At 37.1% G+C, this 13,154-nt stretch overlaps 1 protein-coding gene across 6 annotated transcripts in view; it reads left to right on the forward strand.

Annotated features, from left to right (window-relative positions):
• OPN5 (opsin 5) overlaps positions 1 to 9,855 on the forward strand; it is a 36,895-nt gene extending 27,040 nt beyond the window's left edge. For all 6 annotated transcript variants that reach the window (XM_083830406.1, XM_083830407.1, XM_083830408.1 and 3 more), the window contains 4 exons: positions 1,936 to 2,106; positions 3,776 to 4,110; positions 7,520 to 7,764; positions 8,891 to 9,855. In XM_083830406.1, coding sequence (XP_083686532.1) covers positions 1,936 to 2,106; positions 3,776 to 4,110; positions 7,520 to 7,764; positions 8,891 to 8,954 — 815 coding nt within the window. In that variant the 3' untranslated portion in view covers positions 8,955 to 9,855. The remainder of the gene's footprint in view (positions 1 to 1,935; positions 2,107 to 3,775; positions 4,111 to 7,519; positions 7,765 to 8,890) is intronic.
• Positions 9,856 to 13,154: the final 3,299 nt, after the last annotated feature.

A 13,154-nucleotide genomic window follows, 5' to 3' on the forward strand; every position in this document is an offset into this window, starting at 1 on the left:
TTTAGAGGTAGCAATGTTTTACATGAATAAAGTTGCTTACTCTCAGAATATATCCTAGCCCTTGCTGTATTTCATGTTTTTCTTGAAACCTTAATCATTGGGGTCAGTTTTTGCTTGAAAAATTACAGTATATTTCTTCTGCTTGCATAAAAGCGTACTTATATGACCTAAGCACAGCCTTCAGGGTCAGGTAGAATTTTCCTTACAGGTTTATGTTAAAGGAAAAGATGCCCAAAAGGCGTTGTTTAAAAACACATATAATTTTGAGTGTTTCAGTTTTTTTTTTTTTTTTTTGCTAATCATGTTTTTGGCACAGAAAACAGAGTAAAAGCCTTTTTCAGAAGGATTTTGTTTTAGTAGAAATGTTTTGCTTTTCTGTTGGGAATGAAAATGAAATATTTTATTTCACATCACTTTGATTTTAAATGGAATGTTTTTGGGAACAAGCCAAAATATTTAATTCAGATCACTTTGGTGAGTTTCTATGAACTTATTTCTGTGAATGTTACCTTATGGAAATTACAGTTTGCAGAACTACGTCTGCCTTATTTATAGACCAATTCACAAGCTACCATGACATTACAGACATTATGGTTCAGCCAGAGAAACTAGCCTAGGGCAGCCAGAGAGGTTTTGAACTCTCTTGAGGTGCTCTGGCAACTCCTGTGCAGGAATATACAGTCACAGGAAGGTGGAGTTAAATATTTAATGTTGCTTGAATGTTGCAGTTGAACCATTCAGACTTTTGAGCATTTCAGGTCAGAATGGTAAACGGAAATGAAGGATTCTGAAAACATGCAGATGTTCCTAGATTGTCAATTCTTGAGTTTTCTGTTCCATTGATTTTTGTGTACATCCAGTTTAAGACAAAAAATAAAAAAACAAAAAACAAAACCACCACAACAAATCACAAAACAAACAAACAAAACCAAAAACAACAACCCACAAAAAACAACCAACCAACCAACAACAACAACAATAAAAAACAACCAAAAATCAGGAGGTGAAGATTTCCAACTAGCAAATCACAATTTGCAAACTTTCTAATTCTCCTGATATTTGCAAAGACTCTGAATAATGTTAGTCTGTTTTAAGGCAAGAATGAAACAACCTATGACCTAACCAGACTGCTTTCATCATGCACCTTCCACTTTTACAAATGGAAAATTGAGGTAAGGAGTCACGAGGGCAGCAGCTCCAAAATAGCTAGATGTTTACCTTCTGTTTGAGGATGCTTAAAACTTTTGACTATCTGTGGCCAGGTGACTTGCTGGGAGTCACTTAGGAAGAATGTGGACAGGAGCTGAAGCCATTCTGCAGCTCAGGTCCACGCTCCAACAGTAGCACCATCGTAGCACCATCTTCCTTTGTAATCTAGCACTTTACCACAGAGTGGATCCTACTGTTGGGCTTTGATAGGTTTGCAGATGTCCTCTTTGAAAGCAAATTTCTTTATGATGTGTTTGAAGACACTCACTTGATTATAAGGATGCAGCTTCACTAGATCTATGCTTGATCATGTGTAGGCTTACCCATCAACCGTACTGGAATGTGTTTACAAGTGGACTTAAACCATGCTCTGAAGTTTTTCTAATGGGAAGAATTTGTACATGCTTAGTACCCGAGTATGGGTTTACTTGTTGTTCATGTGGTCTGCAATGAAGCATTTGTTTCCGACACATGCTGCAGGTTTGACTCATCCTACCACAGTGTAGATTTTATGAGATCTGGCTACAGCTGTCTTTGGCTTAGTCCTGTGGACAGAAGGCACACAGCTCAATCACATCTGTTGTGCCCTGAAGCCCTCTCTTCACTCTCAACATTTTTATTGGTGTTAGTTTTGGGCAAAGAGGAGGGTTTGTTCTACTGAAGAAAGGATGATTTAATCAGTTATGGATTTTATCAGTCAACTGACATTCTTTTCTCCTTTTGAAGTTGTAGGAAAGCCCTTCAGTATCATTTCCTTCTTTTCTCACCGCTGGGTGTTTGGATGGATGGGCTGCCGTTGGTATGGATGGGCTGGTTTCTTCTTTGGCTGTGGAAGCCTTATTACCATGACAGCTGTCAGCCTGGATAGATACCTAAAAATCTGTCACTTGTCTTATGGTAAGGAAGAAAAACTGTATTAAGTGACACTATCCCCCTGCTCAATCTCCCCCTGCCCTCTCCCACCCAAGAAAACCTAGGCCATTAGAGTTGTGAGCAAAAAGGGTAAGGAAACAGAACATTTAGAAATTATTTTTCACTTCCACATAGTGAAATAAGAGGGAAAAAAAACACAAAGCAAATAAAATACAATATAAATGAGGGAGTGAAGGATTTACATGACTAGAAACAATTGCTTTGGTCATCTCTGCCAACTTTCTCCATAATGTAATTCTGAACATTAGGAAGAAATTCTTCACTTAGAGGGTGGTCGGGCACTGGAGCAGGCTCCCCAGGGAAGTGGTCATGGCCCTGAGCCTTTTGGTGTTCAAGAAGCATTTGGACAATGCTCTTAGATACATAGTTTAATTTACGGATTGCCCTGTGTGGAGTCAGCAGTTGGACTTGATGACCCTTGAGGGTTCCTTCCCACTCAGTATATTTTATGATTCTAAATGTTTCTGAATCAAAAACAGAACTTCTGTTGAATTAAATGATATCATCAAGGTAACTAGTCTTCTGTTTAAGATATAAAGTAATTTTGAGTAAATTGTACTGATGGTTGATTAGTCCCTCTAAAAAAGGTCAAGTTCTAACTTAACAGTCAGCTGTTGGATCCTGTTACACTTCATTTGCTGGGTGGCAGAAATCCTCTCCTTGGATAAATTAAGCATCTTAAGCTTTTTATCCTGTCATTGTAGTGCAACGTTTCTAGACTGAAATCATACTTAAGCTCTCCAAAATGCTGTTGTTAAATATAGAGAGGAATGCACATATAAAATAAACATATTTGCATGACCCAAGTAATCTCAGTTATATTTGTAGCTAAATTTGTATTGCTGGACATATTATCCTTTTTGCTGTTGTCCCTCTACTTAAGACATGAGTTTTGGTAATCACTCACAGATAAATCACTTTGTATTTATCAAGGTCTATTAATGTTAACTGGCTCAAGTACTGCACATCTTACAAGGTCTTGTGGCCTGATACACAAAAGTATTCCTCATTAGATGCCTAAATTATTTTAAGATATGTGGCAAGCAATTTAAAACATCTAAAAGATTTGGATGTGCAATAGGTCATAATAAATGTGATATCATCTCTCTAATATGGAGCTGGATCTTGAGAGGAGGAAATGAATTTAGCAATGAAAGCTGTTATCACCATATGCATCAATATCATATATCTCTTGAATATAAAGTATTATATGCTTCATTCTTTTTGGTTAAAGGATGTTGTCACAGGTTGGAAAAGATGTTTTTCTTTCGTTGGAAGGGACTAACTCCCCAACAAAATAAGGGGAATTCCCATGATTGTTGCTGAGGTAGCTGTTTGGATTGCTCTTATATAGACTCTTGTAGGTTGTAAATCATCACAGCCTAAAGTAGAGACCTAAAATAATGCCAGGTGGAGCCCTTCCTACAGGCATGTATTTCCCTCCATGAGGTATGAAGTGGGTCTGGGTGGTGAGCTCAGTGGTCACTATAGAAACCTGTGAGGAGGTGAAATGAACCCTACAGAGATTGCTGTCAAACAGCCAAACAAGCTCTTATGGAAAGTGTTGAATGACAAGTTTAATTGTGCCAAATATGTACAGACCTGCAGTTGTAACTCTTGAATTATCTTCCAGGTACTTGGCTTAAGAGACACCATGCCTTTATTTGTTTGGCAATAATCTGGGCCTATGCAACGTTCTGGGCTACGGTGCCTTTTGCTGGTGTGGGAAGCTATGCTCCTGAGCCTTTTGGGACCTCGTGCACTCTGGACTGGTGGCTGGCACAGGCTTCAGTGGCTGGGCAGGCTTTTATTCTGAGTATTCTTTTCTTTTGCCTCCTCTTCCCAACTGCAGTGATTGTGTTTTCCTATGTTAAAATCATTTTAAAAGTCAAGTCATCCACCAAAGAGGTTGCTCACTATGACAGCAGGATCCAGAACAGCCACATACTTGAAATGAAGCTGACCAAGGTAAGTAGGAAGATTTAATTCCATTTGCTCTGTCAGATCATAAAAGTACACTTGGAGAATTTCAGCAATATGCTCTCCTATGCTGAGTGATAGTACAATCCGAAAGTGAGTCTTTCAGTTTTCTCCCCTATCACTGTCAAGATGGGAAAAGACATGAGTTGAAACATAATTTTGTGATTAGGGCACTCAGGTTGGACCAAAAAACCTCCAGAGCTTCCTAGAACCTGAACCATTCTTATGTGATTCTGAGATTTGGAGTCCCTGAGATTATGATTCAGGCTGAAGATCTGCCTTCCCGTGTGACCTTGCACGAGCCATGTCATCTCTGTGGCCCTCTTCCCCAACACAAAACTGCCTTTTCTTTCAGAAACAGTTGTAAAGAATTATTTTAAGGCATTAGAGGTGTTCAGGAATTATAGAAGGAAAACAGGTAGAAAGCAGACTATTTTATCAGAGAAATAAAACTTTGAGACAGTTTGTATTCCTCTTTGAATGAAGATATAAACCAAACTCACTCCTGTGATATTGCAATTGTTTTTATGAAGATAATTTAAGTTCAGCCATCAGCCACTTATAAAAATGCACTCAAATGCAAATCTATTTTCCATCTATGACCATATCCTATTTTCTGTTTCTGATTTAATCTATTTTCTGTTTCACAATGGTAACAATCATGATCCTTGCTGGTTATACTGGTTATAGCACTGGGAAATCTCTCAAGGTAAAAGTTTTTAGCAACCAAAACCATATTTCTTACTTGTAAAAGATTCACCAGCCTCTACAAACCAGGCCAAGAAGGAGACAAGCAGCATCCTTTACTTGTCTGATCAAACATTCATTTTATTTCATTTTTGAGGGGTTAAACTGAAATTTATGTGATATACAGCAACAGGTGACTTCATGTCAGAACATAACTGAGCTACCAGTAAGGTCATACCACTGGTAAAACTGTACTTGTGTTTAAAAATGGTTGCTTCATTACTGTATTGTTTTGCAGTTATTCATCACCTTTCCTTTAAAGAACGGTGGAAATGTTTGATTTAGGGCATTAGATTTTTATTTTTATTCTTTTATTTTTTATTTTGTCCTGGTGGAGTTGTCTTGGAAGACTTCAATGTGATCTGAGTCAAAACACTAGTAATTTTTGCTTCCCATCTGGATACACAGTGGAGAACATTATCTTGGACCAACAGTGTAGTTGGGGTGCGTGTAAATATAAACAATGAGTCTCCAACACAACCCATCTAATTCCACAGGACTATTTCTAAAACAAGCTATGTTTGAGATCCTTAGCTCACATGCATTATTTCTTCAGTGTTGGAAAACAAAGAGGCATAAAAGAATAAAATTTCCCTGTCAGTTATATTACCATCAGGATGTGGAACCAGAAGGTCCACAAAAGTTTCCGCAAGATCCAAAAAAACTTGTGCTTTCTGATGACTTTTTGTTGCAGCCCTGCTAATTGCCTTATTCGAAATGAATGCATAAATGATACTGTCAGTCTGGGTGCATAACAACATTTGATCAATGGCAGCAGTATAATGGCATATGTTCTTCAGTATGTATTACTGCATTATGTCATTTGAAGCTATATCAGGATGTGACTCAGTGCAGATAGATTGGTTTGGATAAAGTAAATGTATCAGGAATGTAATCCAAAAGTTCAGTAGAAATTTGCTTTTCAGAGCATCTGCAGATTTTAATGGAGTATGAAATCCATGCTATGTGTAAGGAAAAGGAAAACTAGATATGGTGCTAGTGTTATCACTCTCAATTAAATTCCCAGTAGTTTCATTTCTGTCTTACACATGGAACTATACTGATGTTTTATCTGCTGAAATAAGTATTCACAGAGACTTGACATCTCTTGCCTTCTTGAATGACTTCATGTTCACTTTTTCCATATTTGTCTTGAAATGAATTTAAATGGCTGACACTTTTCTAGTGGAAGGCCACAGACCCCGTCCTGGTTGAAAGCAGATGAAGCTAATTCAGCAAAATTCTTCTCCTTCCTCCTCTTACAAATGCCCATCCTTGTGGCAGGTTATTAGTTCCACTGCATTTTGATGCCTTCTCTGTGGGACGTAAGCACAGCCTGTGAGAGGGGAAGAAGCCCTGCATTAGATCGGGGTGTTGCAATCTCTTCTTAAGTTGTTTTTTCTTTAATTATTCTAATTAAAGAATAATCTTCCTAATTCTCTTTGCTCTTGCCTCAGTGTCTGATTCTGTGTGTTACAGAAGAGGGTGGTATATTAGATTTAGACAGGAACATATCCTTATAAGCAAACTCACCTGCAGAGGCACTCCCACATGCCATCAAGACTTAGTCCTTCAGTCCTGGAAACTTCTTCAAAGACTTTCTTTTTATGACCTATAGAATCTGATTTCAAAAGACTCAGAATCTGAGGACTTGCACTGAATTAATTTATTGTACTGTTTTGTTTTCCCAGGGCACTCTTGTTTTGTTCTGAAATGGAAAATAGACTTCTTTTTGTTTTTTTCAGGGAAGCAATTGTCTCTCTCTACTCTGTGCTGGTGCGGCCTCACCTCAATTATTATGTGCAGTTTTGGGTGCCAAAATATAAGGAAGACATTTAACTATTATAGAGTGTCCAAAGGAGGGCTGTGAAAATGGTGAAGGGCCTAGAGGGCAAGATGTATGAGGAGCAGCTGAGGCCCCTTGGTTCGCTAAGCCCAGAGCAGAGCAGGCCGAGGGGAGGCCTCATGGCGGCCTGCAGCTCCCTCACGAGGGGAGCGGAGGGGCAGGCGCTGAGCTCTGCTCTCTGGGGACAGCGACAGGACCCGAGGGAACGGCATGGAGCTGGGACAGGGGAGGGTCAGGCTGGGTGCGAGGGAAAGGTTCTGCACCCAGAGGTGCTCGGGCACTGGGACAGGCTCCCCAGGGCAGGTCATGGCACCGAGCTGCTGGAGTTCAAGAAGCGCTGGGACAACGCTCTCAGACATAGGGATTGGTTTTGGGTGGTGCTGTGTGGAGCCAGCAGTTGGACTCCATGATCTTTGTGGGTCCCTTCCAACTCAGGATATGTTATGATTCTATGATTTTTAAATTTTATTATTATTATTTGTAATGAAGGTGGTGAGAGTGTATGTGGGGAAGTGATGGATAGGAGTTTGTTGTGATTTTTCCACTTCATCAGACTATCACCGGTGTCTTTAATAATTCCATGTATGCAGAATTAGGTGTTTGGAATCCACCTTTGTATCTAGGAAAATTAAATGTAGCAAGATACATTTTTTGTTCACATTGCAAATTTATGTCAAGCAAGTTATAATTTTTCTTTTCCATTCTGTTGCCTGTTCCCTTGCATTCTGCCAAGCTCCGTGCAGTGCTGTCAGTAAGGACAACTCCGTGAGATTAATTTATTTTTCTCTTTTTTCCTCTCACAAGGTGGCAATGTTGATCTGTGCAGGATTCCTCATTGCCTGGATCCCTTACGCTGTGGTCTCTGTGTGGTCAGCCTTTGGACAGCCGGATTCAGTTCCCATTCAGTTTTCAGTGGTACCAACTCTGCTTGCAAAGTCAGCAGCCATGTACAACCCAATAATTTACCAGGTCATTGATTGTAAGTTTGCCTGTTGCCGGTCAGGTGGATTGAAGACGCTGCAGAAGAAGAACTCTTTGAAGAAACTGAGGTAATTTCTTCTTTGAGATGTAGGGTATATTTCAGTACAAAGTGCTCCCCAAAATTACTGAACATAAGAATCATGGTTGTTCAATTTTATTTTTTATTGTTTATTTATTTAATTATTTGTAGAGGGGGCATGGCCTTTGTTTTTGACCATGATTTTTCTTGTCATGGAATTTGTGAAGTGATTCTAGCGGTAGAAACAGAAGCAGGGAGAAGATTTTTAGATTTTTTTTTTTCTTATGTATCCAGCTGCAATTTTATTAATAATATATTTGAAAAATAGAACCATTTGTTTTAGTGGTTTTTGGATCTCTGCTCTCCTCCTGTTCCTTTTCTCTCTTTCTCATAAATCAAAATGTAATAAAGACTCAAAAAAGGCCTCTGTTGTATTTATAACTTTGTGGCAAAATCTGTGCAGACCACCTTCATGGAAACACTAACTGTCAATGGAGGAAAATTGCTTCTAGCTCTGTCTTATGACAGAAAACTATCCTTCATGACAGAATAATAACAAGATAATGTTGAATATTAATGTCAGTGTAGCCTGCAATAAAGGCCACAGATGCTAACTGATTTAAGTGACTAGAATTCCGTAGAATTTCAAGAGAATAATTTGCTTCTAAAGCCTAGAACTTACATGACTCAGTATGTATGCATCAGAGGGCCTGTGCCATCATTCATTTTGTTCCCTACCAATTCCAGCACTTTTTAAATGTATTGTCCAGAGAACAAATTGATATCTCAAACTTGCACAGTATGCTTTAGCAGATGATTCTATAATCTTTTGTTCAGATTTATCTCATCTGCAGAACATATGGAGTTTATATATGTTGTATATGTTTAATTGAGGTACCAAAGTCCTAGTTTACCAAAGATCCCTCTGCAGTTTTATGCAAAAGTGAGACGAACCTGAAGTAACCCTCAAAGTGTCTGGAGGCTGGATTTGTGTTTAACTTCCAAGTTATCACTCCAAAAAAAGAAAGGAGGTTTCATCTAGTACCTCATGCTGAATGCAAGAATTCTAGGCCTGTGTAGTGAAGAAAATGTTCTAGAAAAACAAATTCCCAGAATTAGGAACTTAATTGTTATCTTGTTTCAAGCAACATGATTATGCTTTCTCCTTCCCACAGGATGTATACCATATCTTCACACAGAGATTCAACGGCAATGAATGAAACCCAACTGGAAGTATGAATGCTCATTTCACATACAGCAAATGAAAACCTGATGACAAACAGTTATACCGTCTCAAATTCCTCTTTCTGTAAATAAATTAAAACATGATGACATTTTTATTTTACTCCCCAGTACAATTTAGTTCTTTCCATCCTAACTAAAACAGTGTGATTAGAGCTGGGCAAATATTTTAAGTTTTCAGAAATGGAAGAAACAAAGAAGATTCATTTGTATAAAAGAAATTGCATTCACTTCAGAGCCTTTGAATATGTTTTTTAGTTTGCTTTTTTTTTTTTTTTTGAACACTAACAGAAGTGATATTTCAGTGATGTTTTCCCTCAAGAAGGGGAAACTATTCACACAGGCCAGTTTTAGTTTGCTAAATTCAATTTCCCTGAGTTCCTAGTACAATCACTGGAGAATAGGAGCATAAGAGAAACAATTCCTTAGAGGACAAATCAAAGTTCGAACTCCATTTGTCAGGGCTCTGAGTCACCCATTGGAGAAGTATAGCAACGTTAGCCTACTGATTACCTTTGTGAATCTCTCTCCAACTCATATGGCTACAAACTGTCTTAAAACCACCTTGACTTCAGTCTTTCAGTATTCAGATTTTTTTTTATATTTTTTTTTTGTGAAGGCAAGATCAGAAGTGTCACACATACACCATAGATGATGAGTGTGAATTAGATGGGAAAGATCTCTTTCTCAAATGCTAGTTTCATTTAAATATTTTGGAGTCACAAATTACTTTGTAACAAAAATGAAAACATAAATGAAGTCAGCGCTATATTATAAATTAGGCAAATGAATAATTTGCACATCTTTTTGGCATTCCCCAGCCAAAAATGCAGTGAAATAAGACAATAAGCAGACGTTTGACTTACTGAATGGTAACTGACCTTTATCATCTTGTATTGTACTTTCCACAATCCTTTATGACATCACTATTAAATATAAAACGACAAATCCCTCCGCAATCCTAAATTTGCAATTGGATTCAAAGCTGGTGAATTCATGAGAAAGGTTACAGCATACGTACGCAGAAGTCTTTCTCAGGTGCAGTTGTGTCTAATTTTTAAACACTAAACCCTGCAAGTATGAAGATTAAAAAGGATTCAGACAGACTTGTAGACAGCATGTAAGTTCTTAATACACTCAATAGACAAACAATGTACCTTGAAAAGATCTTCAGAGTAAGGCAGCCAAATAGTTATGAGGCATCTGTGTCATATTTATTCCCATTCTCTTCTTCCTCTGTAGATTTACCTTAAGATAGAGGCATCATAACAGACCAAATATTAGCAGTCCATTATAAGCAGATTATTAACTCTTCAAATAACGATTTTAGTGTTTTTCTGTGATTTCTACAGGAAGAACATGATATTATGTAAAATAAGTTAATTGCAAATCAGAATCTTCCACACTGATTTGTGTTTACTATTTATTAAAAAAAAAAAAAAGTTACAGGAGTTAAAGTTTTATTTTGAATTGTTCCTTTAAGGAGAGAAAGCATTTATGAAAGTGTTTCGATTGTTTTCCTGTTTAACATTTAATAGCACGATCATGTTTAACATATTCCCTGCCATACTGAACTGAACTTCTTTTGTAGCTGATCTGTAGTGATGTTAATCTCATTTTCTCATTTTATACAATAATATCATAAAAGTTTAAAGTAAACTGATGTTTATTGGCATGTCCCAGCACTCCCGCTCTGCAGTACAAACACTCGCTATTTTCTCAAATGGTATTCAGACAATATAGCAGAAGCTGAATTTTGTTGAATTTCCTGAGCTGGGTAGAAGAAAGTATAATTTCCTCTTTTACAATATTTTAGCAAAAGAAGTTTGAATATACTCTAGGAGAACTCACAAAAAGACAAGGAGTTGCATGTTACCTATACAATGTTTTGTGCTAAATTTTCCCAGGAATTCAAGTCCTTTTACGTTTATGGACCTTGCACTATAAGGCAATTTTATTTCTTGACTGTGGTTGCAAATTGCACCTTAGAATTGATTAAGATCAGAAGTCGTACTTTACAATATTTCCAGATTCGGTTATGACACCATTAACCATCTTCCCTTTGTTTTTCCGCAGCTTTTATTCCTATCTTCATCCAGACAAATTTTGATTGATATCTATAGAGGTTTATCCTAACTAAGGTCTGATGTAAGGACATACTGTGGCCCAATAAATGCAGATTAATTGGAGCAAAGTAGTTGGTATGGAGGAGTAGTATGTAATGTAGGAGTTACCCACCAGTCTAGCCAGATTTCTGCGTAGATCAATTCACAATTTTTTTCAGGAGACCTTCCTGCAGTTTCAACTAGGGAAGCTCTTCTCTTTATTTTCTAAAATTATGTACTGACTTATAAATGGCTGCTGAGTTATCCCAGAAATGATTACATACTTGTGGTAGGTCTGAATTTTATATTGTTAAAGGCTGTGTAATATATTTGGATTCCATTATAGGGAATGTTCTAGATACATGTGTTATCTGAAATATGTCAGAGGTTTACTAAATTGCAAATATGAATTTCTAGGGTCATGATGAATGTTTTTCATATGATTTATTTAAAGGTATTTATTTTCTGTTCAGTACCATAATTATATTTATTTGAAGACATAGTGTTACCACCACTGAATGGTATCTTGCTCTGTACAAGTTGCTAGGACTCCAATTTGAGCAGGATTTAGAGACATATTTATACTGAGTTCAAGTAAAGAAAGTTTACTTCTTTACTTCTAAAGATCTTTTCCCGAGTCAAGTAAGACATAAACATTCAAGCATGCAGTACTGTAATTTAAATGCAGATTATGAACCTAAAAGCTAATGGATCTCATCCAATTCATTGATAAAAGAGAACTAGAGGACTTTCTTTGTTCACCTGTATAAAGAAGACCATATAATTAATTTGTGATCATAGTGGTAGAGGAATAAGGGGTCTTATTATAGATTAACATTTTCAAGGTCTACCTGGAATCTCATTGAAGGCTGTAGCCTGATGGTTCAAAAGGCAATTTGCCATTTATGCTCAGGATAGAGCTTTGTCCTCTCCATATGTTGAGCCTGATAATTCATAGTTGTATAACATGTAACCTTGGCCTGAAGTTACCAAGAGACAGTGAATCTCTTACTTTTTGTTCAAGAAACCTTCTAAATATTTTCTAAGATTCAAACTTATGAGCTTAGTCAAAGCAAAGTAAAACCTAGTCAGTGTGAATGAGTGAGAAACATGACTCTAAAGGAAGATTTTTGTATTGCATTTTCAATTTTTCAGCCTCCTTGTTATATTAAGAAAGTTTCTCATTTTATATATTAACATTAGAATGAATGATTTTCAATGAAAATAGTGCCATTAAGAATAATAGCTGTAAATGTTATGTATCCTATGTGTGCATACAGATTAAACTGCCAAGAAGCAAAGTATTAGCTGAATTCACTGTCAGTGGCTGGAAGGATATAATTGACACAGGTTAAAACTCCATCTAGATAATGAGCTGACCTGGGCAGTAGGATTGTTCCAGTGAGATTAAGCCACTGTTCTGTATTTCAAGGTTACAGGCAGTGAAATCATCTGAAGCAAGTGGATATGAAGACTTTTGATTTGGTCATTACCAGTCATATTTGTAGAATGCCTTTGAACCTTCCTCCACAGACTTGGAAATCTGTTGATAACACAGAAGTAGCTGTCAAGATTTATAATGCTGGAAAAGTGTTGATACATGAAATAGAGGAATTAAGCAAACTGTTAAGGTAGAAAAACATTTGTCAGAAGTAGAACACTAAAACTGAAAGTTGTGGTTGTAAGCCTGAAGATTTTACAGAATATTTGTCCATGCAGATGAATGAAACTGCAATAAAACGTCTTTCTACACCTGTAGTAATAATGACTAATAATGAAAAAAAAACAAAAAAAAAAAAACACAACAAACCAAGTTTTTTTTTCTTAAGAAAAACAACAAACCAAACATCAAAAAACCCACAACCACCACCACCACAACAACAAAAACCACCAAGATTTATGGCCTACAGCAAAAATCCCAGCCAGCAGAAGGTCTTTGGTTTTGTGACAGCCAAAGGGAAAGAGCAAATTGATGAATCTTCATATGAAGAGAATATCATTAATGAATTCACAGGTGCAATGTCAGTGAATTATATTATTTGGCGGAACTTTTCTGTTGGATGATGGTGTATTGACAATGTCTTTTGGACAG

The sequence above is a fragment of the Anser anser genome (assembly GCF_964211835.1).
Source record: "Anser anser genome assembly, chromosome: 3".
NCBI classification, from domain to species: Eukaryota; Metazoa; Chordata; class Aves; order Anseriformes; family Anatidae; genus Anser; species Anser anser.